Source organism: Cornus florida, unplaced genomic scaffold, assembly GCF_030987335.1.
Source record: "Cornus florida cultivar Cherokee Brave unplaced genomic scaffold, ASM3098733v1 CherokeeBrave_3.0.0_Hap2_Chr02, whole genome shotgun sequence".
NCBI classification, from domain to species: Eukaryota; Viridiplantae; Streptophyta; class Magnoliopsida; order Cornales; family Cornaceae; genus Cornus; species Cornus florida.
Window position 1 is genome coordinate 3,704,101 of NW_026775572.1, and position 23,677 is coordinate 3,727,777.

A 23,677-nucleotide genomic window follows, 5' to 3' on the forward strand; every position below is an offset into this window, starting at 1 on the left:
AAAAAATAAATAAATAAAACAGAAATATATTTCAGAGAGCACAAAGTGATATTTTATAAATTACGTACTCTATATATATAGGTCCGGGGGCACCCCTAGGCCCAAGCTGACTCTGACCATGATCCGTGATCCATTTTCAGTGTTCTAAATGAAGTTTATTAACATGATTTAATTCGACCTCATTAGTTTATTTGGATTATTGAGAGTTATGAACGTGTCATATTCCCGTAGGCCTAATATTAAAATAGTTAATTAAAATAAATTCTCCCTGTCGGGCTTGTTGGCAAATCCGTTGTCGTACTTGATTAATTGCCCTTTGTTGTTCAAAATTAATGGTTTCATTTTTGTAATTTTCTAATTGTTCTAAAGTCTTATAAGTTGAATTAATCAAATTCAATTTTTCTCACCCTATCTCATGGTATCCATTCACGCGAAACTAATTTGCTTCCATTTCCACTTTCCACAAACAAGCCCGGGCTTTCTCCAGCTAGTCAATGGCTCCTCAAAAGAAAGGGAAACTAAAAAAATAGTAGAGAAAAGTCATCACTCCAGCGAAACTGATTGCAAAAGAAGGGAAATTGGTCACATTAAAATTACCTTCTGGAGAGGTCCGTTTGATATTCAAAAACTGCTCAGTAACAGTCGAACAAGTGAGAAATGTTAGGGTGAACTAGAAAAATTTGGATAGAGCAGGATCTAAACATTGTTTAGGTATAATTTTTTTTTTAAAATGAATGAAATAGACTGCAAAAATAGAATACGGATTTATATCTATATGATTTTGATATGACAATGGGTTATCCGGGATTCGAACCCAGAACTAGTCGGATGGAGTAGATAATTTATTTTTCACTATGTATATCAAAGTATCTAAGAATATAATTATGCATGATAAAAATTGATGATTTGATTTGGTCAAACTTGGTTAAGTGAAATATATATATATATATAATATATATATATAAAGTTTGACCAAAACATTTGATTTATTTCATTCGATTTTGGATCTTTATACAATTTCATCAAATGTTCACGTGTGTGTTTGAATATTTGTGTGGGAAAGGCTCTTAAAAACCTCATACTGTCATACATAACAGGGTTGCATTTTCTTTAGTAATTTGTATGAAAAGTAATATCTAGCTATAAACACCAATGGCCATTAATCTCAAGGTGAAATTGTTTGAATTTTATTGGGGGATAGTACAGTGTGTGCACATTTACATGAACTTTTGATATAAATAAGAATATTAATTATACTAATTTTTTTAAATAAAATATTTAAATAACAAGACTTTAAAAATAACAATGTACCTCTCCTACCAGTGTTGTCATTTTATTAAAAACAAAAAGGGTAAAGTACATTGACACCCCCCGAGGTTTGGGGAAAGGACAAGTAGAGGAAAGTTAGCATGTTTTTGGACAATGACACCCCTTCAAGTTTGAAAAATGGACAAAGAGACCCTGAAGATGATGAATTGACCTTATTACCCTTTCAAATAAAATTAACATTTTAATTGACTTAAATACCATTTGATTAAACCCAAACCGAAACCAAACCCGAACCCGAACCCGCCTACGTATATTATACAGTTCACCAGAGGAGAGAGAAGGGAGATCAGATGGATGGTGGTTGTGGCCGCGGTGGTGGGTGTAGAGAGAGGGGGAAGAGAGGGGCGGCCATAGTTGAAGAGATGAGGTGAAGAGAAGAGAGAGGAAGAAGCATCGGCAATGACTGCGACAGTGGGGGTGGCGGTGATGACTGTGACAGTGGCGGCGAAACCCAGAAGCATCGGCGAAACCCTAAAATTGCCGGCGAGGACCAAACTCCAATGACGATACGGCCATGGACTGAATAGTGTGGCGAAGTTTAGAAACCGAGCAACAAGAGATCGACGAGCAAAAACAATCCGGCGAGGACCAAGCTCCGATGAAGACAAGGTTCAGATAAGCACAGTCCGGCGACCGTCACCTGCAAGGCCGAGGAGGCTGAAGTGGCCATCGCTTCTGCCGTCCGTTTTGAGTCCAATTAGAGCCCTTTTTCCGTGCGAAGGTGAGAATTGGGGATGGTGATGTGCACAGATGAGGGGGTGATATATATGTGTGTGTGTGTGTGCGTATGTATGAGAGAGGGGAAGAGGGTGGCGGCGGCGGCGGCACCGATCTCAACCTCAAATCTTCCCTGCAAGCTCAAACATCAACTCTCTACCGCTGTCAAGAATGAAAGACGCCGGCGTGGGGAACGTCTCTGTCAATCCCGGTCAAACCCGGCTTGTCCAAGGCCGAGTTCGCCGCCCGAACCGAGGCTGAGCTCCGGCGAGGTCGAGGAGGTGGCAGTGGCAGAGCTCCTTTTTGGCGTCTTCTTTAGTGGGTGGTGATTATGGAGGTTGGGGGTTGGTGGAGATTGGGGGCGGTGGTGACTGGTTGTGTGTGTGTGTGTGTGTGTGTATATATAAGTATATATGAAAAGGGTATTTTGGCTATTTAAGTTTTAAATATTTTATAATTAAAATTAATAAAATAGTGAAGGGTAAAATGGACTTTTCACTTGATTTAAGGCTCTGTTTGGAGGGCAAATTTCACAAGGGGGTGTGTTTGTCCAAAAACAAGCCAATTTTCATCTGTCTGTTCTTTCCTCAAACCTCAGAGGGTCTCTTTGTAGTTTACTCAAACAAAAAATGACAATTATATTCAATATACTTCTATTATTATAACATATGGACTGAAATGTCTTTTCAAGCGTTCTAAAGTCAAAATTGAGTTTTCAAATTTTTTTTAGACAAGATATTTCATTTATAGCGGAGGAATTCAATATTATTCTGACAAGACAGTGTTATTTTTGAAAGTGAAGAGGAAATGTCAGTGTAATTTGTCCAAAAAAGAAGGTACAAGTTGTAAGACATTAAAAAATTCTATGACGATTCAATCAGAAAAGCCAAAAATCTAAAAGAAAAAAAAAATTTAGGGCCTACTTGGGTCATTTTTCTATAAAAATATTCTATTTTATGATAGCTGTCTTTTATAATTATCTTAAATTAGCTTTTCTATTTTCTTGAGTTCTTTAAATTTTTTTTTTTTTTTTTTTTTTCGAGTGACTAATCGAAGTCATTAGTTTTTTTGTTCCCCCAAAGTCCAGGTCCACACATTTTTATTTTTAATTTTTTTAATATTAAGTAAGCAGAGTTTGTAAAACTGATGTGGCCCAATCAAATTGTGGCCACACAAACTTTGCACTCCTTTGACAGTTTTTTTTTTCCAAATAGAGACAGAGAAAAATCAACCAAAAGGAATAAAAAATAAATAAAGAAAACAACATTTCATTTCTTTAAGTACCACCTCTAGGCTCTATCCATCGCACACTGCCAGAAGTAGAGAAAAACACACACACACACACAAATTCTCTCTCTCTATATATTGACACCATAGCAGAGGCTACAGTGTTTCTGGATCACACTCAGTAAGTCGCCCCATAGCCCATTTCCTATCTAATTTGTTTTAAAAGCTAGTTTATACAGTCATGAATCATTAAGCATGAATTAATATCATTAATGTTTTAATCTTTTTTAACCATGGATTCAAATGCCTAGATGATATTAGTTTTTCTGTTTTTGGGTTCAGTCTTTTTTTTTTGTTAGATATATACTTGATCTGCCCTCTGTAATATGTAGTCTTAACTCTTTTAATCATTTGAGTCTTTTCTTTGCTGAAGTGAAGGATAATGAACTATCAACTACAAAATACCCATTCAGATTGAGAGAGGTTCATGATAATATATTAATATAGATGAGATGATGATACTTTTCTTAAATTTTCTCTTTCTAGTATGGTTGTTCATTTGGTGAACAATGCATTTCAGATTATTACTACTCCATTTTTAGTTCATTCTTTAAAATATTGTCTTTCATATTGTTATCTCCTTTCTTGTGTTTCCTTTTGTAGGAAAAATTATTACATGGACACTTAGTAATTTAATTTTATCCAAAATGATAAAATAGATTAAAAAAAAAAAAATCATGAATCAAATTTTGGATTTGGTATAGATAACAATATTGTCTTTCATATTGTTATCTCCTTTATTGTGTTTCCTTTTGTAGGAAAAATTATTACATGGACACCTAGCAATTTAGTTTTGTCCGAAATGATAAAATAGATAAAATAAAAAATAAAAAATAAAAAAAAAAATTCATGAATCAAACTTTGGATTTGGTATAGATAACAATATTGTCTTTCATATTGTTATCTCCTTTCTTGTGTTTCCTTTTGTAGGAAAAATTATTACATGGACACTTAGTAATTTAGTTTGATCCAAAATGATAAAATAGATAAATAAAAAAAAATTCATGAATCAAATTTTGAATTTGGTATAGATAAAATATCTTTCTATATTATACTATTCAATTCTCGATGATAAATTGATTTAATAGTTTATATATTATTATTCTTCAATATGGTGATTCATTTACTGAATTTAATTACGGACTTTGATTAAGAAAATGCCACCACAATATACAAAATTATTTAATAATTTCTCAGTTTAGGAGTGGATTGGGCCCTTATTTAAACTATAACACTTGGGCCTTTCCTTAATTAGTACCAAATTGGTCATGATAGGTGACGTGGATAAATGAAAGTTTGACATCTGTTAAAAAGTAATATATATATATATATATTATACATCCACAAATATCTGCAAATCTCCATATATCCGCGGCCCAACCTCCTTACCTGACCTTCACCACCTCCGGTGTTCGCCGCCTCTTCCATTTCCAAACCCTAACCCTTCCGCATTTCGGTCTTGACAAATCGTCCGCTGAATCCGAAGCTCCGACGGTCGGAAAAAGTGATGTTTGCGTTCCGGTACATCAAATCGATGGGGATGTCGATGAACACTCTGGCGATCGACGGAGAGGATGTGACGTTTAAGACGAATGCGGACAACCATGGAGATTGTGATTTTGGTGGAGAGAGAGAAAAGGATCGTGATTTTGCTAGGGATTTTGATGTTGAAGAGTTGAATTTTCAAATAGGTTGAATCTTAAGACTCCGTTTTGATTCATTTATTTGAACAGATGTTGAATTTCAACTTGTCACGTAACGTATGGGGATCAAATTGTATGGTTCTGACAAGGCAGGACCCAATTAGGCGTGAAAAAAATTCAGCAAAAGACAGCACAAATTCGCTATCAGTTTTTATTAGTCAAGCACGTAAGTTGGATGAACTAGTTAATTGAAAATTGAAATAGGAACCACAAAAAGAAAGAAAAGAAAAAAGTTGCCATTCCATTAGCTCCGAAACCTCCTGGTCCAAATATATGGTTGGTATTTACAAACCCCTCAATTCTTTGTACTTTAACCCACACTGTTCATTTTTTTTTTTTTGTTAAGGCAACTGGTGACGAAACATGGCGAGGATTTTAATGTTGTTGATGGGGATTCTAGTAATGTGTTGGTGGGCAACCGTTGCAGAAGCCCAAGAATATATGAAATATAAAGATCCTAAGCAGCCACTGAATGTTCGAATCAAGGACCTGATGAGTCGGATGACATTAGAGGAAAAGATTGGCCAAATGGTGCAGATTGACCGGACTAATATAACGGCTGACATCATGAAGAAATACTTTATTGGTAACACATCAATAACGTTACTTCTTTTCTGTCTAATGAATTGTGTTATATGTGGTTCTATAAGATATTTTATTGTAATTTTTTGTATTTGCTCAGGGAGTCTATTGAGTGGACCTGGGAGTGTTCCAGCCAAACAGGCGTCTGCTGAGACTTGGGTGAACATGGTGAATGATTTTCAAAAGGGTTCTTTGTCTACTCGTCTCGGGATCCCAATGATTTATGGGATTGATGCTGTTCATGGCCACCATAACTTTTACGGGGCAACAATTTTTCCCCACAATATTGGACTTGGAGTTACCAGGCAAGTGAAAGAGCATTAAGCAAAAATGTACTATGAAGGGGAAAGTTGTAAACCTTCACGAAAGAACAATATCAACGTTGAATTCAAACGTTATGGAAAAAATAGGATGAATCTGTAAAATGGTTGAACAAGCAGAATAGTAAGTTACTTTAAAAAAATGTTGCTAAAAGATGAAAATAGGTTTACCCAAATGAAATGGTGAGGAGTGTTCACTAGGAGCTTTACTGCAATTCTCAAATGTGCAAGGAGAAGGGGTTGAGAACATAAAATTTCAACATTTCAAACCGTTAGTGGCTTGAACATCAGAACCCCGAGAAACAGTGAAAATAGTCAATCCTATATTTGATCAGACCATCTTCTCTGTCTAACAACCATGATTCACTTCTTTTTTGTCAAGCAGGGACCCTGAACTTGTAAAGAAAATTGGAGCTGCGACTGCTCTTGAAGTTAGAGCTACAGGCATTCCTTATGTTTTTGCACCATGTATTGCGGTACTATTTCAAATCCAATATCTAAATGCTGTTGGATCAAGAAGATGTTTAATTTGTATCATGATGGTACTTATCTTTATTTGTAAGTTTGTTAATTTTGTGTATGTACAGGTATGCAGAGATCCAAGATGGGGTCGGTGTTATGAAAGCTTCAGTGAAGACCACAACATTGTTCAAGCAATGACCGAGATCATACCAGGATTCCAAGGAGATATTCCTGCAAATTCTCGAAAGGGTGTTCCCTTTCTCGCTGGCAAGTAAGAATACTTTTTGTAAATCAGTAACTACTTTCGAGTTTCTTCATTATGGGCATATATAACTAGTGATAGGCAATCAGGATCAATGAATGCAATTATTAGCAAAATCATCCTTCTGTAAATTGCAAAAACTGAATAATATATGTACCTGCTATATATGTATGTGACAGTTAGGTGTCATCAAGCTAGAAGATATGGAAGTATAATTAATGGAATTAAGCACGGGGTTTAGTTGGCTGCTTTTTAATATTTTAATACGCATAGCAGAACTTATAAGGCAATGTATAGGACCATAGGTTTGCACTTTGCATTACTCTCTGTGTGAGTTTCTTGAAGACCTGGCTTATAAATAGTTCCCCAATTCAATTTACAGAACAAAGGTTGCGGCATGTGCTAAGCACTTTGTGGGTGATGGTGGAACAACCAAAGGCATTGATGAGAACAACACTGTAATAAACAAGCATGATTTGTTAAGCATCCACATGCCAGCTTACTACAACTCGATTATTAAGGGAGTGGCAACAGTTATGGTCTCCTACTCCAGTTGGAATTCAATAAAAATGCATACCAATCGTGACCTGGTCACTGGCTTCCTTAAGAACACTTTAAATTTCAGGGTAAATCGTTTTTTATATTTAAATTTAACTTTTGTTTCTTATCCTGTGGTATGAAGCAACTGATGAGTAATGAAGAATGAAACGGTGAACTATTTCAGGGTTTTGTAATATCAGATTGGCAGGGACTAGATAGGATCACTACTCCACCGCATGCTAACTACTCATATTCCATTGATGTTGCGGTTAATGCTGGCATTGACATGGTGAGCCATAATAAGTGGGCTTTCTTCCTTAATGACATTCAATTTCACAGTTCAAACTATTCTAGCTAATTTATGACCGTGTACTCATGTTATGGACATATATGCTGCAGGTCATGATTGGCTACAACTATACAGAATTCATTGATGGTTTAACCTTCCAGGTGAAGAATAACATCATTCCCATGAGCCGAATTGATGATTCAGTTAAGAGGATTTTGCGGGTGAAGTTTGTGATGGGCTTATTTGAGAACCCATTGGCTGATTATAGCTTGGTCAACTACATAGGAAGCCAGGTTGGTCTTCTTAATTGGAAATCTTTAGAGCCTATTTGTGCAAGATGAAAAATAAAAAAATAAAAAATAAAAATAAAAAAAAACCATCTTCTTCTTATAATTACTCTGTAACTTGAACAGGAGCATAGAGAACTGGCAAGGGAGGCAGTGAGAAGATCTCTGGTGCTGCTGAAAAATGGTGAATCTACTGACAAGCCATTGTTACCCCTTCCTAAGAAGGCATCAAAAATACTCGTAGCTGGAAGCCATGCAGACAATATGGGTTATCAGTGTGGTGGGTGGACACTTGAATGGCAAGGACTAAGTGGCAATATCACACCCGGTACATTTCCAATCATCCCTTCATTTTCCGCTTGAGTTCCTACTTTATATTTTGTCATCGCACACATTCAATTTTTTTACAAAATGTTTTTGCCAAGGAGGTTCCAATTATTTGATGATATCCACACTTACAAGTGCTTGTATTAGTGTCTAGTAGAGTTTTCTGCTCTTCCAAAATCATGTATATATGACCCATTCGATCATTTACAGGTACCACAATTCTTACTGCTATAAAAAATAGTGTTGACAAGAAAACCGAAGTTGTCTACCAAGAGAAACCTGACGCTGATTTTGTCAAATCCAACAAATTCTCCTATGCCATTGTTGTAGTAGGAGAGCATCCATATGCAGAGTATAGCGGTGACAACTTGAATTTGACAATTCCTGAACCCGGTCCGAGCACCATAAAAAATGTCTGTGGAGCTATGAAATGTGTTGTCATCATCATCTCCGGCCGTCCTGTTGTTATTCAACCTTATCTTTCCACAATTGAAGCACTTGTAGCTGCTTGGCTTCCCGGAACTGAAGGTCAAGGTGTTGCAGATGTTTTATTTGGGGACCATGGTTTCACCGGCAAGCTTGCACGGACTTGGTTCAAGACTGTTGATCAGCTCCCAATGAATGTTGGTGATTCACATTACGACCCCCTCTTTCCATTCGGATTTGGACTCACTACAAAACCTACCAATGCCGACTAAAAGTCCTACTAGTTGGAATCTCTGATTGTGTTTTTTTTATTGTTTCATATGTCCGGAACTTAGAAGTACTGTGGGATTTTGATTAGTGATTATTAAAATAAAGCTGAATTACAGGATATAAAATAACAGTAGCAAGGTTTAGTATTTTGATATATTTAACAATTGAGGTATTTGTCCTACCAAGTGCTGTTCAAACCTTCTTTTTTTTTTCTGTTCAAACTTTTTAGCTAGACATAATTATTTTTTTAATTGTTTGTTTTTTTTAACCATGCTAAAAAATTCATGCACTCACAACGGGATTTGAAATCTGGACATGCAAAGGAGATACAAGTAAATTAAAGCCCAAGAGAAAATTGCATATGGTATATATAGCATGTCTATAAGTGGGTAAACAATTGCATATTACTGGTTAGGTGTAGGAAAATCATTATACAGTAGCACAAAGGTCAACAAAATATGAAACGATATTTTGATTAAATTTGGAGCACAATGCCATATTTTCCAAATAAAAGGTCCAAAACCCAAAAGAAAAAAACATAGCCCACACTCGCAATGTGTCTTTTTTTTTCATTTTTCATTTTTCTTTTTTCTCCTGGTAAGTAAAATATACAAGAACAAAACATTCATGGTCCAATGTGAACAATACACTCGCAATGTGTCCCGTGGCCTAAAACCCCATTCATGTTGCATGCAATTAAATATATGGAATATTTTCTTAATAAAGTTGGAAATTCAAAATATTTACTGATAATGCAAAAGCTAAACAAACTTTGCTAATGTTGTTATGTTTCATCAAGTCACGTAAAATCCCCAAGTTCAAGATATACTGCTGCTTAGTTTTATAATGAGTCCTATGTCTTTAGGCATTCTAAATTTTTTGCTTGAAGAAATCTCAATTACGCCTTTAGAATCTCCTTCAGTGTTTGCCCATTTAAAAATATAAGAGAGAGGGAACCATTTTGTTACGTTACAATAGTGCAAATAAATCAAGTTTTTTGTTTTTTCGGTAATCAGGTAGTCTTTTGAGACACTATTCAAACAATGACCGAATAAAGTCACGGCTTTAGAGGCCTAATATTTTTGAGGTCTCAGGTGAATGTGAGACTCAATTTTGAGAGCCCTTAGAACATCTCCAATACTCTTTCATTTTGAGTTCTCAAACTCATAATTTGAGAGATAGGTAAAAAAAAGTCACTCCAATGGTCTTTCATTTGGCCTCTCAAAATTTGAAAATCTCGAAATTTCTCTCAAATATCAGCTCTCTGACACCGACCCCACACCACACACACACACACACACACACATAATTTCAACCCAAATTCGTCTATATAAATATATATATATATATATTTAAAAAAGATCATAAAAAATTTCACCAAATAGGATTTAGTTTGCAAAACAAGAATTACAGACCTTGATAAGTTGATTTAGGAAAAAAAAAATTAAAATGAAACCCATACATACAATTTAGCAGTTGCAGAGAGAGAGCAGCTGAAGCTTGAGAGTTAAGAGAGCGGCTGAAGCTTGCAAACGGTGAACCCAAACTGGAACAGCTGGCGATGTAAACTAAAAGATATAGGTTTTTGAACAATCTGAAATGATTTGCTGATATGGGTTTTGATCTTTTGATTCTTGCAGACAGATAGATAAACTGAAATATATGGGTTTTCAACTTCTGATTATTGTAGGTTTTCAAGTTTGCAATTGCAAAGAGAGAGAGAGGGGGAGTTCAGAGTTGAGAACGAGAATAGAGATGGAGGCGATTGGGGAGGCTGAAATGATTTGCCCTAAAAATATATATATTTTTAATAATAATATACTCAAATATATATATATAATATATATATGAATTTCCGAAAAAGAAAAAAAAATTTATATATAATCAAATATATAAATTTATATATATATATATATATATATATATATATATATATATATATATATTGGTCATTTTTTGACCAGATATTTTAGATTTTTGTTTCTTTTTAATTAGGTTTAATTTTAGTTTCCTTCTAATGTCTACAACTTAACTTGGAATGTGCTTAATATTAATATTAGTAATGTTAATGTGAATGGTGGGAATGATAATTGAAAAAGAATGGTGGTTGTGTAAAAAAAAAGCATTTTGCATGAAATGAACCATTGGAACAGAATTGCTAAAATGTAACATTTTAACACTGTAACACCTATTAAAATATAGATTTGACAATTAAAGATAACTTTTAACATTAGAGATGCTCTTAGTAATACAAAATTTTGAACCCTTGTAATACAAAATTTTTGGCCCAAATTGGAGGCCTTAGGCAACCGAATGGCGGTCACCTAGGCCCAAAGCCAGCCCTAAATAAAGTTCTGACTTTTTACCGGCAGACGCAGCCCCAAGTTTGGGCTTCATGAGTATCAAGCCCAAATGACTTACAATTTAAACCAACCCTTGTGATTAATAAATCAAGCATTTGTATCAATTGTATGACAGCTTTTACTTGTTATCTTACAAATGAGTACAAACTATATCGTAATAAAACTGTTTTAAAAAGGATACTAATTCCTGGATCTTGAAATAGTAGAGCGTGATCTCTGTGGATATGCTCGTATTTGAGTCTCCCTCTCTTCTAAATCGCAACGATTAAAAAAATAAAACTAAAAATAATGGAGCAGTTTTCAATCAGCTGCAATGAATTGGAACTCTCTTAATGCTACGTTTGGTGTGTAGGAATGGAATGAAATGTCCATTCTAACCATTTATTTGTTTGGTACCATTCCAATTGAATGACCATTCCAATTGAATGAAAATTCATTTCGGGGAATGAAAATCCATTCCATTACTAAACCTATGAAATGATCATTCCATTCTATAGTAAGATTAAATATTTTTGTAATATTCTCAATAAGCCCTTCATCACATTCCAACAAGGCAAAAATATTTCTCATAGACCAAAAATTCTTCACACTCCATTTTTCACGTTTCTCGAGCTTCTTTATTAGACGTGGTAAAGGTCTTTCACCTTCCCTCTCTTCTGAATATATCCAGAGCTGTCATTGACAAAAAGTTGTAGGACCTTCAACCATACTATATATATATATATATATATACCACACTTTTTATATAAACCGTTAGATTAAATTTAACGGTCATTTTTCAAACCCACCTTTAGCCTTTCCTTTTAACACAAAATCACTATCACTTTATTTTTAGTTTCTATATTTAATTTTACCATTACCACTTATCAACTCTCTCTCCATTTCTTCTTGCGTTGTATTTGAATCCATGGACAAGAGTATGGACAAATGATTACTCTCCATGGATAAGGTTGTGAAAAGAGTTTCACCCATTTTTTTTTTGAGTTACCTTGTTGTTTTTGAAGTGGATTCTGCCGTCCCACCATAGTCAGTACATCATCATCATCCAATAATCAAACTCACAAATTCACAGATTCAATAATGAATTTCACCAAATGCCCAACTTCAAATAGAAATAAAAAGAATTTTTGTTCAAACTTTAGATGAAATTTTCTTCAATTTCAATTCCAATAATTAATTCGATATTCCAAAATGCAATATTACAGTATATTTGTTGTAAATTTACTTATACTAAAGAAGTATATTAGTTTACTTATACTAAAGAAATATATTAATTTACTTATACTTAAAATAACAAGATTTTTTTAGAAAAATGCTATAATATCATACTATTATTGCAAAATTGAAAGATATGGGTATTGTTTTTCTTTCAAAAAAAATATCTAAATAAAAGCAATTTTTTAGTAAAATATACTGGTATTATTTTTTTTCAAAAGTTTCTATTTTTATTTTGATAATTACCTTTTATTGTTATAGTAGGTGATAATGGTAAAATTAAATATAAAAACTAAAAAGAGTGTTTTATGTTAAAAAGAAATACCATAGTTGGGTTTGAAATTTGACCATTAGATTTAATCTAATGGTCTATATAAAAAGTGTGGATTAATTTTTTTACTATGGAGCAAGAAAATTAATCTGTACTTATATATAAGCCTTTATATCAGTTTCTTAAGTTAAGTATTCAATTCATTTTTGGATAAAATTGTCAGCTTATTATATTAAGTATTCAATCTGTTTTTTGATAAAATTATACTCACAAAATATTAATTAGATTGATTTGATTAAGTTTATCTTAAATTTGTTCCCGGTTTACTAATTAAGTTTTGTGGTATGTCTCTATTTTATATGGAAAGAGAGGAATGGTAATGTTTTTTTTAAAGCAAGTTAATTAATAATACTGTCTTCTTTTGTCTGATTTAGCATGTGATTCCCAGGTTTACTGCTATCCCGAGCAATGTATTCAAATGCATATTCTAGACTTTTGTAATTCTTGTGGATTTTTGGGTTAATATAGGTTTAAATATTATTATAACCTTTATTATTAGGAGCTTCTCGTTATCATCCATATCTTTATCATGTATTAATGTGGTGGTACGCATTCATTTTTTTTCTTAATTATATACAATGTATTTATTAAATTATATTAAAAAAAAATTAGAGGGTATAGATAACTAATAAATGTGGACATCTTTGTGAAACAGAAGCGATAGGGATAACACGCAAGATTTGCACTCCAACAGTTTTTTTTTCCAAATACAGATAAAAAATCAACCAAAAAGAAATATAAATAAATAAAGGATAAAAAATAAAAAAAAATCTTACAATTTAGATTGAGCATATAAATTTCTAACATTTAGAAATATATCCAAAATACTCCTCTAATACGGCCAATTTTAATTTTAATTTTTTTTTTATAAGAACTCAAAAATACACTTAATATACCTTTAAATTTTGAAATTAGTGTTCTTATTTTCATTTTGTCTTAAGAATAATTTTGAGTTTTTATTTATTTATTTATTTTATTTTTATTTTGAAATAAATAAAAAGAACTTTTTCTTCTTTAAATACCACCTCAATCCATCCCACTCTTCCAAGTCGGTCAGTCGCCACTGCCAGAAGTGGAGAAAAACTCTCACACACACGCACTCTCTCTATCTATACGCAAACACACACACACACACACACACACATATAGCAGAGGCTACAGTTTTTCTGGATTATACTCTGTAAGTCCCCCATATCTAATTTCCTCTGTAATTTGTTTAAAAGCTCATACAGTGACGAATCATTAAGCATGATTCATGAATTAACATCATTAATGTTGTAATATTTTATGACCATGGATTCAAATGCCTGAATGTTATTGATGTTCTCTTTTTGGGTTAATTGATTTTTATTTATTTATTTGTTAGATAGTTGATCTGGCCTGTAGTTTTTTTTTTTTTTTTTTCCTGCTTTTAATTATTTGAGTCTTTTCTTTGAGCTTAAGTGAATGATAATGAACTATCAACTAAAAAATTCCTATTGAGATTGAGAGAGATTTATGTTATAGATGCTAATACATTTCTTAAATTTTGTCTTTTGACTATGATTGTTCATTTTGTGAATTATTTGTTTCGGTTTTACATATTCCATTTCTTTTGATATATTTATCATGTTTAATGAGTCCCACATTTCGGAATTTAGGCTCTGTGTAAAATATTTTCCTTTGAATAGATTTTTCTTTTTCAGGTAAAATAAATTTTTTTTTCAGTATTTGATAAAGGTCTGGGCCGAGATTGAAGTAGAATATATAGGGACGGGTGTGTAAAATAACTTGCCAAAAAATGATGAGTAATTTATTTTTGTTAGATTTAAATATTTTTTTTGTGTTCGTAAATATTTTATGACAACCAAATAAAAAAAAATATTTTCTGAATAATATTTTACATCCAAACAATCGGAGCCGCTCCCCATTTTACATATAGATCATATTTTTTCATCCACCTATAAATTGGATATAATGTGGATGCACATAATATCCTTTTATGAATGCTGATATTTTCACTTCATTTTTCAAGTATAGTCTTTCAGATGGTTATATTCTTGAATTATTATTCATTTTACTTTTCTAGTTAATTTTTTTTAAGAGTTTATTAGTTTTGGTGATCAATGGTAAGTAAGAGATTGCCGCGAAATCTAATTAAGCCCACTCTGTTCTTTCTTTCTGAAGGCAATTGGGAGGACAAAACATGGGGAGGCTTTCAGTGTTGTTGATGGGGATTCTAGTAATGTGTTGGTGGGCAACCATGGCAGAAGCAGAAGAATATATGAAATATAAAGATCCTAAGCAGCCCTTGAATGTTCGAATCAAGGACCTCATGAGTCGGATGACATTAGAGGAAAAGATTGGACAGATGGTGCAGATTGATAGAAATGTTTCATCGGCTGAGGTCATGAAGAAATACTTTATTGGTAACACATCTATAACATCAATTCTTCTTTTCTGTCTAATGATTGATACATCTTATAATTATGTGATAACAATTGTATATATATGCTATAAGATTTTTATTTTTATTTTCTTAGGGAGTGTACTGAGTGGTGGTGGGAGTGTTCCAGCCAAAAAGGCCTCTGCTGAGACTTGGGTGAAAATGGTGAATGATTTCCAAAAGGGTTCTTTGTCAACTCGTCTCGGGATCCCAATGATTTATGGGATTGATGCTGTTCATGGCCACAACAATGTTTACAAGGCAACCATCTTTCCACACAATGTTGGCCTTGGAGTTACGAGGCAAGTGAAAGTATGTTAACCAAAGCTGTTCAGTGAGAAATTGGAAAATATGAAAGAGTACTTTGAAATATATTATCACTTGATTACAAAAAATTAGTGAATACCAAAAATTGGAATAATTAGAGTTCGTTTAGGCCACTAAAAAAAATATTCTACAGTTTTCTTATAAGACATAGTGTGATTTTGAAGCCCTAAACGATGGAATCTCACCTAACAATCTCCATATATAATCATAGATAAATCATTCTACATCATTGTGTTAAACATATACTTAATCATTTGTGAGTGAGAAAGTTTTAAAGTAAGCCATATTTGTTTTGACTTGAGTTTCTTATGGGATGAATCTGTAAAATGGCTGAACAAGCAGAAAAGTAAAAATTCTATATGAGTCTAGTCAATCTTACTGGCTTTAGCATCGCTGCATCAGAACCCCAAGAAACAATGAATATATAATAGGATTTGCTTCTGTAAATCGTATCAGATTTTCTTCTCTGTCTAAATTGACTAATAACCTTGATTAACTTGCTTCTTGTCAACCAGGGACCCTGAACTTGTAAAGAAAATCGGAGCTGCAACTGCTCTTGAAGTTAGAGCTACAGGCATTCCTTATGCTTTTTCACCATGTATTGCGGTAAGTACTATTGCAAATCCAAAATCTTAATGTTGTCGGATCAAGAAGTTGTTTAATTCGTATCGTGATATTATCTTTATTTTTAAGATAATTTTGTGTTTATACAGGTATGCAGAGATCCAAGATGGGGTCGGTGTTATGAAAGCTACAGTGAAGATCACAAGATTGTTCAAGCAATGACCGAGATCATACCAGGTTTACAAGGAGATATTCCTGCAAATTCTCGAAATGGTGTTCCCTTTATTGCCGGCAAGTAAGAGTTTTTGTAAATCAGTAACTACTTTCTAGTTTCTAGTTGTAGTCTTGTAGATGAACATAATTCTGTGACAGACAATAAGGATCAACGAAGGCAATAGCAAAACCATCCGTCCTTAATTTTGTGATTGAGGACTTAGTTTTGCACCACTGGGTCCAATCTGATAACTTAAAGAAGTATTGACAAACAATTGAATGTTATGTTGATTAATCTTTCTAATTTTCAAAATTAAATTTTACGGTAATACCAAATGGCTTATAAGATAATGATGATCATCTATATGTTCATTTCCCCAATTCTGGCTGTGCATTTCTCAGAACAAAGGTTGTGGCATGTGCTAAGCACTTTGTGGGCGATGGTGGAACAACAAAAGGCATCAATGAGAACAACACTGTAATAAGCAAGCATGGTTTGTTAAGCATCCACATGCCAGCCTACTACAACTCTATTATTAAGGGAGTGGCAACCGTTATGGTCTCCTACTCGAGTTGGAATGGGATAAAAATGCACGCCAACCGTGACCTAATCACTGGCTTCCTCAAGGACACTTTACGTTTCAGGGTAAAACATTTTATGTTTAAATTCATCAATTTGTGTTTTTGTACTCTGTCTTGCAACTGATTCGACTTATGAGGTATGAACTGGTGAACTATTTCAGGGTTTTGTAATATCAGATTGGATGGGAATAGATATGATCACTACTACAACTCATTCTAACTACTCATATTCCATCGAGGTTGCAGTTAATGCTGGAATTGACATGGTGAGTCATAAGTAGTCCGCTTTCATTCTTAATGATATTAAATTTTGAAGTTCAACCTATTATAGTTAAAGGAAAACTCTAAAGAACCCGACATTGCTACTGCTGGGACCCACAATGTGAGGAGTCGGTAGTGTTAAGTAATGCTAGGTACGCTAATACTCTCGATCCCGATTGTGAGAGGGAATTGTGGGGCTGACACCCCCTCCACTCGACAGTCGGGATCGGGGGTGTGGGCATGTTTGGCACATTTTCTCAGTTAATTTATGACCATGGTACTCATGTTGCTGTGGACATGTTGCAGGTCATGGTTCCATACAACTATACAGAATTTATTGATGGTCTAACCTTCCTAGTCAAGAATAACGTCATTCCAATGAGCAGAATTGATGATGCAGTAAGGAGGATTTTGCGTGTGAAGTTTGTGATGGGTTTATTTGAGAACCCATTGGCTGATCATAGCATGGCCAAGTACCTGGGAAGCCAGGTTAGTCTTTTTAATTTGGAATTTCTTAGATCCTCTATGTGCAATATGAAAATTAAAAAATAAATAATAATAATAATAATAATTCATCTTCCTACAACACTATAACTTGAACAGGAGCATCGAGAACTGGCAAGGGAGGCAGTGAGAAAATCTCTCGTGCTTCTGAAAAATAGTAAATCTACTGACAAGCCATTGTTACCCCTTCCTAAGAAGGCATCAAAAATCCTTGTAGCTGGAAGCCATGCACATAATATTGGTTATCAGTGTGGTGGGTGGACAATTGAGTGGCAAGGCCTTAGTGGCGATATCACAGCTGGTACGTTTCCAATCATCCCTTCTTCTTCTGCTCGAATCTCTACTGTTTTGATGATACACACACTTCAAGTAGTTGTGTTAGTGTATGTTTGGAATTTTTTTGCTGTTTCAAAATCATGCTTTGGCAATAGCTCCACATCATTTGGAAATGACAAATGAAAATTCATGTGCAGGTACCACAATCCTTACTGCTATAAAAAATACCGTTGACAAGAAAACCAAAGTTGTGTACAAAGAGAACCCTGATGCTGACTTTGTCAAGTCCAACAAATTCTCCTATGCCATTGTTGTAGTGGGAGAACACCCATATGCAGAGACGGCTGGTGACAGCTTGAATTTGACAATCTCTGACCCCGGCCCAAGCACCATAAAAAATGTATGTGGAGCAGTGAAATGTGTTGTCGTCCTCATCTCTGGCCGTCCTGTTGTTATCCAACCATATCTTTCCACAATGGACGCCCTTGTCGCAGCTTGGCTTCCCGGATCTGAAGGTCAAGGTGTTGCAGATGTTTTATTCGGTGACTATGGTTTCACCGGCAAGCTTGCACGAACTTGGTTCAAGACTGTTGATCAGCTCCCAATGAATGTTGGGGATCCACATTACGACCCCCTCTTTCCATTTGGATTTGGACTCACTACCAAAGCAAACTAAATGTCTTACTTGTTGGAATGTCGTCATATAGTGTTTCTATTTATTGTTTCACATTTGTTAGAAACATAGAAACACTCTGGGATTTTGTTAAATTATTGTTGCTACATAAAAATTGAATAACTAGATCTTAAACAATAGTTGCAAGTTTAGTGTTTACATATAGTTGAGGACTGGGATTTTTGTCATACCAAGTGTTTGTTAAAACTAGATGAGGCCAATTGGAATAATACGCATCCAAAGGTTTGATAGAAATGGGAAAAGTTTAAGGAATAAACATATGAAAGATTCCACAAAAAAAGTTTTATATTGGGAATGTAAACTTATCAAAACAACCTAAAGTGTGCGCATCCTTTCTTGAACAAAATCATTTTGCGACTTGGAGCCTTCCGAGCTCTGTTTGTGTTTATCATTACGTTCTCCCCTTCCCCGTTGTCCTTTGTCCCAACAGTTTTTTTTCAAATTTCTGTTTGTGCAACGGTCGATGTTAGTGGCTTGGGCCTTGGGTAGTTTTTGTTTGTTTTTTAAAGTTAGGTTTGCCTTTGGGCCTGTGGATCTCTTAGCCTTTTTTTTTTTTCTTTTCACCATAAATAAACTTTATAAACCAAAAGAATGAACTACACAACAGGGCAAACCCCATAGAAACAGCCCATAAAGGACACAAGCCCAAACGGCAAACCAAAAACAAACCCAACCCACCAACATGGAGTCCGCTACATCAACTGCATTTCAAAGCAGAGGATGGGAAAAACAAAACTGAAGACACGGCCTCAGTTATCGTCAATGGGAGCTCCGTTAATCACAGAAGCTCGGAAGGGACCAAGCACCGGCGATCGACCTCGCTCTTTGACAGTCGATGAATCTCACAGACAGAAGCTTGTTCCTGATGTAATTATCAATCGGCTTGATTAACACAATCGGATTAGCATATTTCTCGGAGAAGGTACGCGCATTCCTCTCCCAGTAGCAACTTGAATTAAATTTGAGCCAAGCCAATTTTTTACGAAATTGGACATCCACTTTTCTGATTAGGAATTAGAATCACATTTAGATTTCAACTCGAACTTAATTAGGATTATACTTGGGCTGAGTTACTAAAAATCTAAGCCAACTCGAATTAGAATTTTAATATTATTTTCATATATATTATATTTTTTATACATTATATATAATATTCAAATCATAATAACTTTTTTATTTTTAACTTCCTTTGTTTAATCTAGGAATGTTGTTTGTAATTTATTAAAATTTTAGAATAATTTGTTAAAACTTTGTTTGTTTTCATCATATGGATAACTTGAGTTTTTAATCTGAAATCTCATGTCAAATTACAAATTCGAGTTTAGAAATAGAATGATGGGTTGAACTTGAGTTAAGTAGTTACGATTGAAGGTCGAATTAGAGTTGAACATTTTACATATCAAGTTAGGTCAAATTGTGTCTCCGATCCGCTCAAGTTGCAATCCTAGTCCTTGGGTCTTCTTTATACATTTTTACTTTTTCAATATACCATTAACCTACCTGAAAAAAAGAGAAAAAAAAAAAACCAAAAAAATAATAATAATAATAAACTATATATGAAGAAATCCTCCAGTCTAATGTCTATATTGTGTCTAATTTAATAACTTTACGTGTTGAATGTTGGTACTTGGTAGTTGCATTCTTAAATTTTTTTTTTTTTCCCGAAAGATTAAGCAAGTATAAATAAAAGATTATTACAGTGTGTAGAAAAAGGCCCTGGCCTATTACAACCCAGAAACCTGGTGACCCAAGCCCGAAATTGAACTGAACTCTACCCAACCAAAGGACAAGCCTGGCCCAAAATGTGAAAGAAATATCTAGGGCTAACGGAATATACTTAAAACCGTTAAACCTGAATATTCAGTTCTGAATCCGGTAACAAGCCCTATGGTAACGCAAAACCAGAGAATCAGAGATCGGACCTTAATCCGGTGGTGAAAGATTCCATTGAAAGTAGGTGTAACGTTACCGATTTTTCCTATTTTCTAATTTCTAGAATTTATTTGATTTTTCTGGAGTATTTTAATACTTGCCTCGTTTTGCGTGCCACGAGGGCTCCAAGGGGCGTTATCGGCATTTCACATGTGTATGTGTATTTATACACATGTATGTATTTATATTAATAGTATTATATGGAAGGAGGTATTTTGTGGCAAGGTTGAGGTTCTAAATAAGTTTTAGGGGCATTTTCGTCATTTTAGCCCCATGAAGTAGCCTAGGAAATTCTAGAGACAATGAGATGTCTCCATTTGGCCCATCTCTTTCCTTTTTCCTTCATTTTTCGGGCTATAAGCTTTCTCACTCCACATTTCTCTTTCTCTCTCTATATTGGTCTCTCTATCCTCTATAAAATTTGTTCATGCTAGAGAGGATTTGGTTTAAGCCATTGTTGGCAAATCATAGACCATTGCAAGGACTACGTCTTGGTACCGGTATTGCAAGCGTTTGGTGGGATTTGAGTTTGGAGCCTCGAGTTTGAGTTTCTATCTTGAGGTAGGGGAAGTCTAACTTACAAATTCCTATGGTTTGAGTGAGTTTCTATATGCCTCCTTGCATGATGATTTTAAGGTTGTGAAGCATGCTTATTATTATTATTATTTTTAAAATTTTGGTTGTGATATTAAGCATGAATTGTGATGATTTAATTGTTGAAGGATGAGAAAAATGATGGTTTCTTGTATTTGTGCCAAGTATACTACTTTTTTATGAGAAAATGTAAAAGTATGGTCTATGTCATCAATTTCTGGGTTTGGATGTTTGATATGATAACTTAAATGTAAATTATGACTTGTATAATGATGAATGGTTGTATGACATGCATATTCATGGCATGAGGGTGAGTTGGAAAGATGAAGGTTAATGTGGAAAGAAAGAAAGAGACATTGCATTTCATACTTGATGGTACAACTTGTGAAATTGTGAATTCCATGAATGTTGAAATGATTTAATCCCATGATCCGTTTTATTTGATTCCCATTCTTTAGTTGTGGCTTACAGGATTTTTAGGAATGTGATTTAGGCTTACTCTACTGAGCTGTTGAGCTCACTCTATCATTATTAACATTTTTCAGGAATGCGGGGATGAGCCGGTAATTGATGACGTCCATGAACATTGATATAGTTAGGAATTCACTTCCATTTTGTTTATATTAAAGCTTTGTAAATATTGGCCATGGAGGCCTTGTTCTTGTATTTAAACCTTGGAAATTGTATAAAATGAGACTTATGTAATTCGGTCTTTAAATGATGTATTGGACTTGTATTTGGTGATGCAATTAATTATAATCTCACAAAATTCTTCTTAGTGCATTTTCTTGGTACGTGTTATGTATCATTCAAAATATTTATTACCAATATTGTTATCGGGTTTTGAATTGTATATAAATACGTACACGTGCAATCGTGGTAATTGGGTGATTGGTTATCAAAGTTGGTGTATATGGGACAGTGGGAATTGCGAATGTGGATAACCCAAAACCAGTCGACGTATAGCGTGAACCAGTCGACGTATAGCTTGAACCAGTCAACGTGTAGCTTCCCACACGTTGACCAGTATCCTGACAGTGAGTTTTTCACTATACACGTCCCAAACTAGTCGACGTGAATACCCCACACGTATCCTGGCAGTGAGTGATGTTACTGTGCATAACCCAAACCAGTTGACGTGTAATGAATATACGTCGACCGGTTCCTTTTCCATATATTTTTAATTTAGTTTCCCTTAATTACTCCTTAGCACCCAATTAATGTTGTGGGTATTTACTTTATGACCCAATTAAAATAAAATAATTATATTTTTAACACAGAAAAGACTTTATTGCCCGGACCTTATATTATTAATTATGTGATATAAATAAATGACTATTATACCCCTGAAGTCTCAAAATAATAGAATTGTGACGAATGACTATTTCGTCCTTGTTGGACTGTTATATATAACTTTAACATAAAAGGACCATAATACCCTTGGATGATTCTGGGTTGGGCAAGGACCCGTTTAATGATCCGGATGCAGTGGATTTAGGTGGTTACAGTAGGGCTGTAACTTGGGCGGGATGACCCAACCCTACCCAACCCTAACCCAGAAATTTTGAAATTTGAGTTTAAAATTCATAAATCGGGTTCATGTTTGGATTGAGTTTTGTCAAAACCCAGACATATTCGGGTTGGGCTCGGGCTCAACCCGAACCCAAGCCAAAACCCAAAAAAAATTTTAAAAAAATTTCTCCTTTCTCTCTCCTCTCTCTTCTTTCTCTTTCTCTCTCTGCCACCATCCCTCCGCCTTTGACGCCGCCGTCACTTCCAAAAATTAAAAGAAAACCCAAGTTAGCAGTTGCAGAGAGAGAGAGGGGGGGCAAGCTTGAGAGTTGAGAGACAGCGACTGAAGCTTGCGAACAGTGAACCCGAACTGGAACAGCGAGCAATGGAAACTGAAAGATATGGGTTTTGATTTTTTGAACAATCTGAAATGATATGCCGATATGGGTTATGATGTAGGTAATAAGTTTTAAACTTAATTTTGATTCTTGGAAACAGATAGATAAACTGAAAGTCTGAAATATATGGGCTTTGAACTTTTGATTCTTGTAGATTTTGTAGTTTGAAGTTACATATAGAGGAGAGAGAGAGAGAGAGATAGAGGAGAGTGTTAAGAATGAGACCAGAGATGGAGGCAGTTGGGGAGGCTGAAATGATTTGCCCTAAAAAATATTTTGTTTTTTAATAATAATATAATATATATATATATAATATAATATAAATATTTTGTTTTTAATAATAATATAATCAAATATATATAATATATATATATATATTCGGGCTGGGTTTTGACCATAATTCATGTTGGGTACAATTTAAGTTGGCTCAACTCAATTCAAATTGAGATTGGGTTATAACTGGGCTGGATTGGGCCAGCCCAACTTGGAGCCCTAATAGAGAGAGATGGTGCACCATCAATCACGAAGAAGCCCTATTGTGAATCCGTTATAGTGCTGCAAATTCTGGCTTGAAGGATTCTCTGTGATGATCTTCTACCACTAAAAATGTGCTCGTTTCTTTCTTGTAATAAACAGAACCCACTCGGTCGCTTTACATTTATTGCTGATCCAATTGATCCCAATT

General features: G+C 34.5%; 2 protein-coding genes across 2 annotated transcripts; both read left to right on the forward strand.

The window, feature by feature from the left end:
- Positions 1-3,307: 3,307 nt before the first annotated feature.
- On the forward strand, positions 3,308-8,982 carry LOC132293167 (uncharacterized). Its single transcript, XM_059790519.1, has 10 exons — positions 3,308-3,454; positions 5,383-5,622; positions 5,719-5,923; positions 6,324-6,414; positions 6,526-6,671; positions 7,045-7,288; positions 7,387-7,491; positions 7,602-7,784; positions 7,905-8,106; positions 8,316-8,982. Exons 2-10 carry the CDS (start codon positions 5,400-5,402, stop codon positions 8,801-8,803), a joined length of 1,887 nt encoding a protein of 628 aa, XP_059646502.1. The 5' UTR covers positions 3,308-3,454; positions 5,383-5,399; the 3' UTR covers positions 8,804-8,982.
- Positions 8,983-14,892: 5,910 nt separating this feature from the next.
- Positions 14,893-18,538, forward strand: LOC132284980 (uncharacterized). The gene is made up of 9 exons (XM_059787132.1): positions 14,893-15,118; positions 15,233-15,437; positions 15,978-16,068; positions 16,176-16,321; positions 16,642-16,885; positions 16,983-17,087; positions 17,389-17,571; positions 17,686-17,887; positions 18,060-18,538. The coding sequence occupies exons 1-9, from the start codon at positions 14,896-14,898 to the stop codon at positions 18,536-18,538; spliced, it is 1,878 nt and encodes a 625-aa protein (XP_059643115.1). The 5' UTR covers positions 14,893-14,895.
- The last annotated feature ends 5,139 nt before the right edge of the window (positions 18,539-23,677 follow it).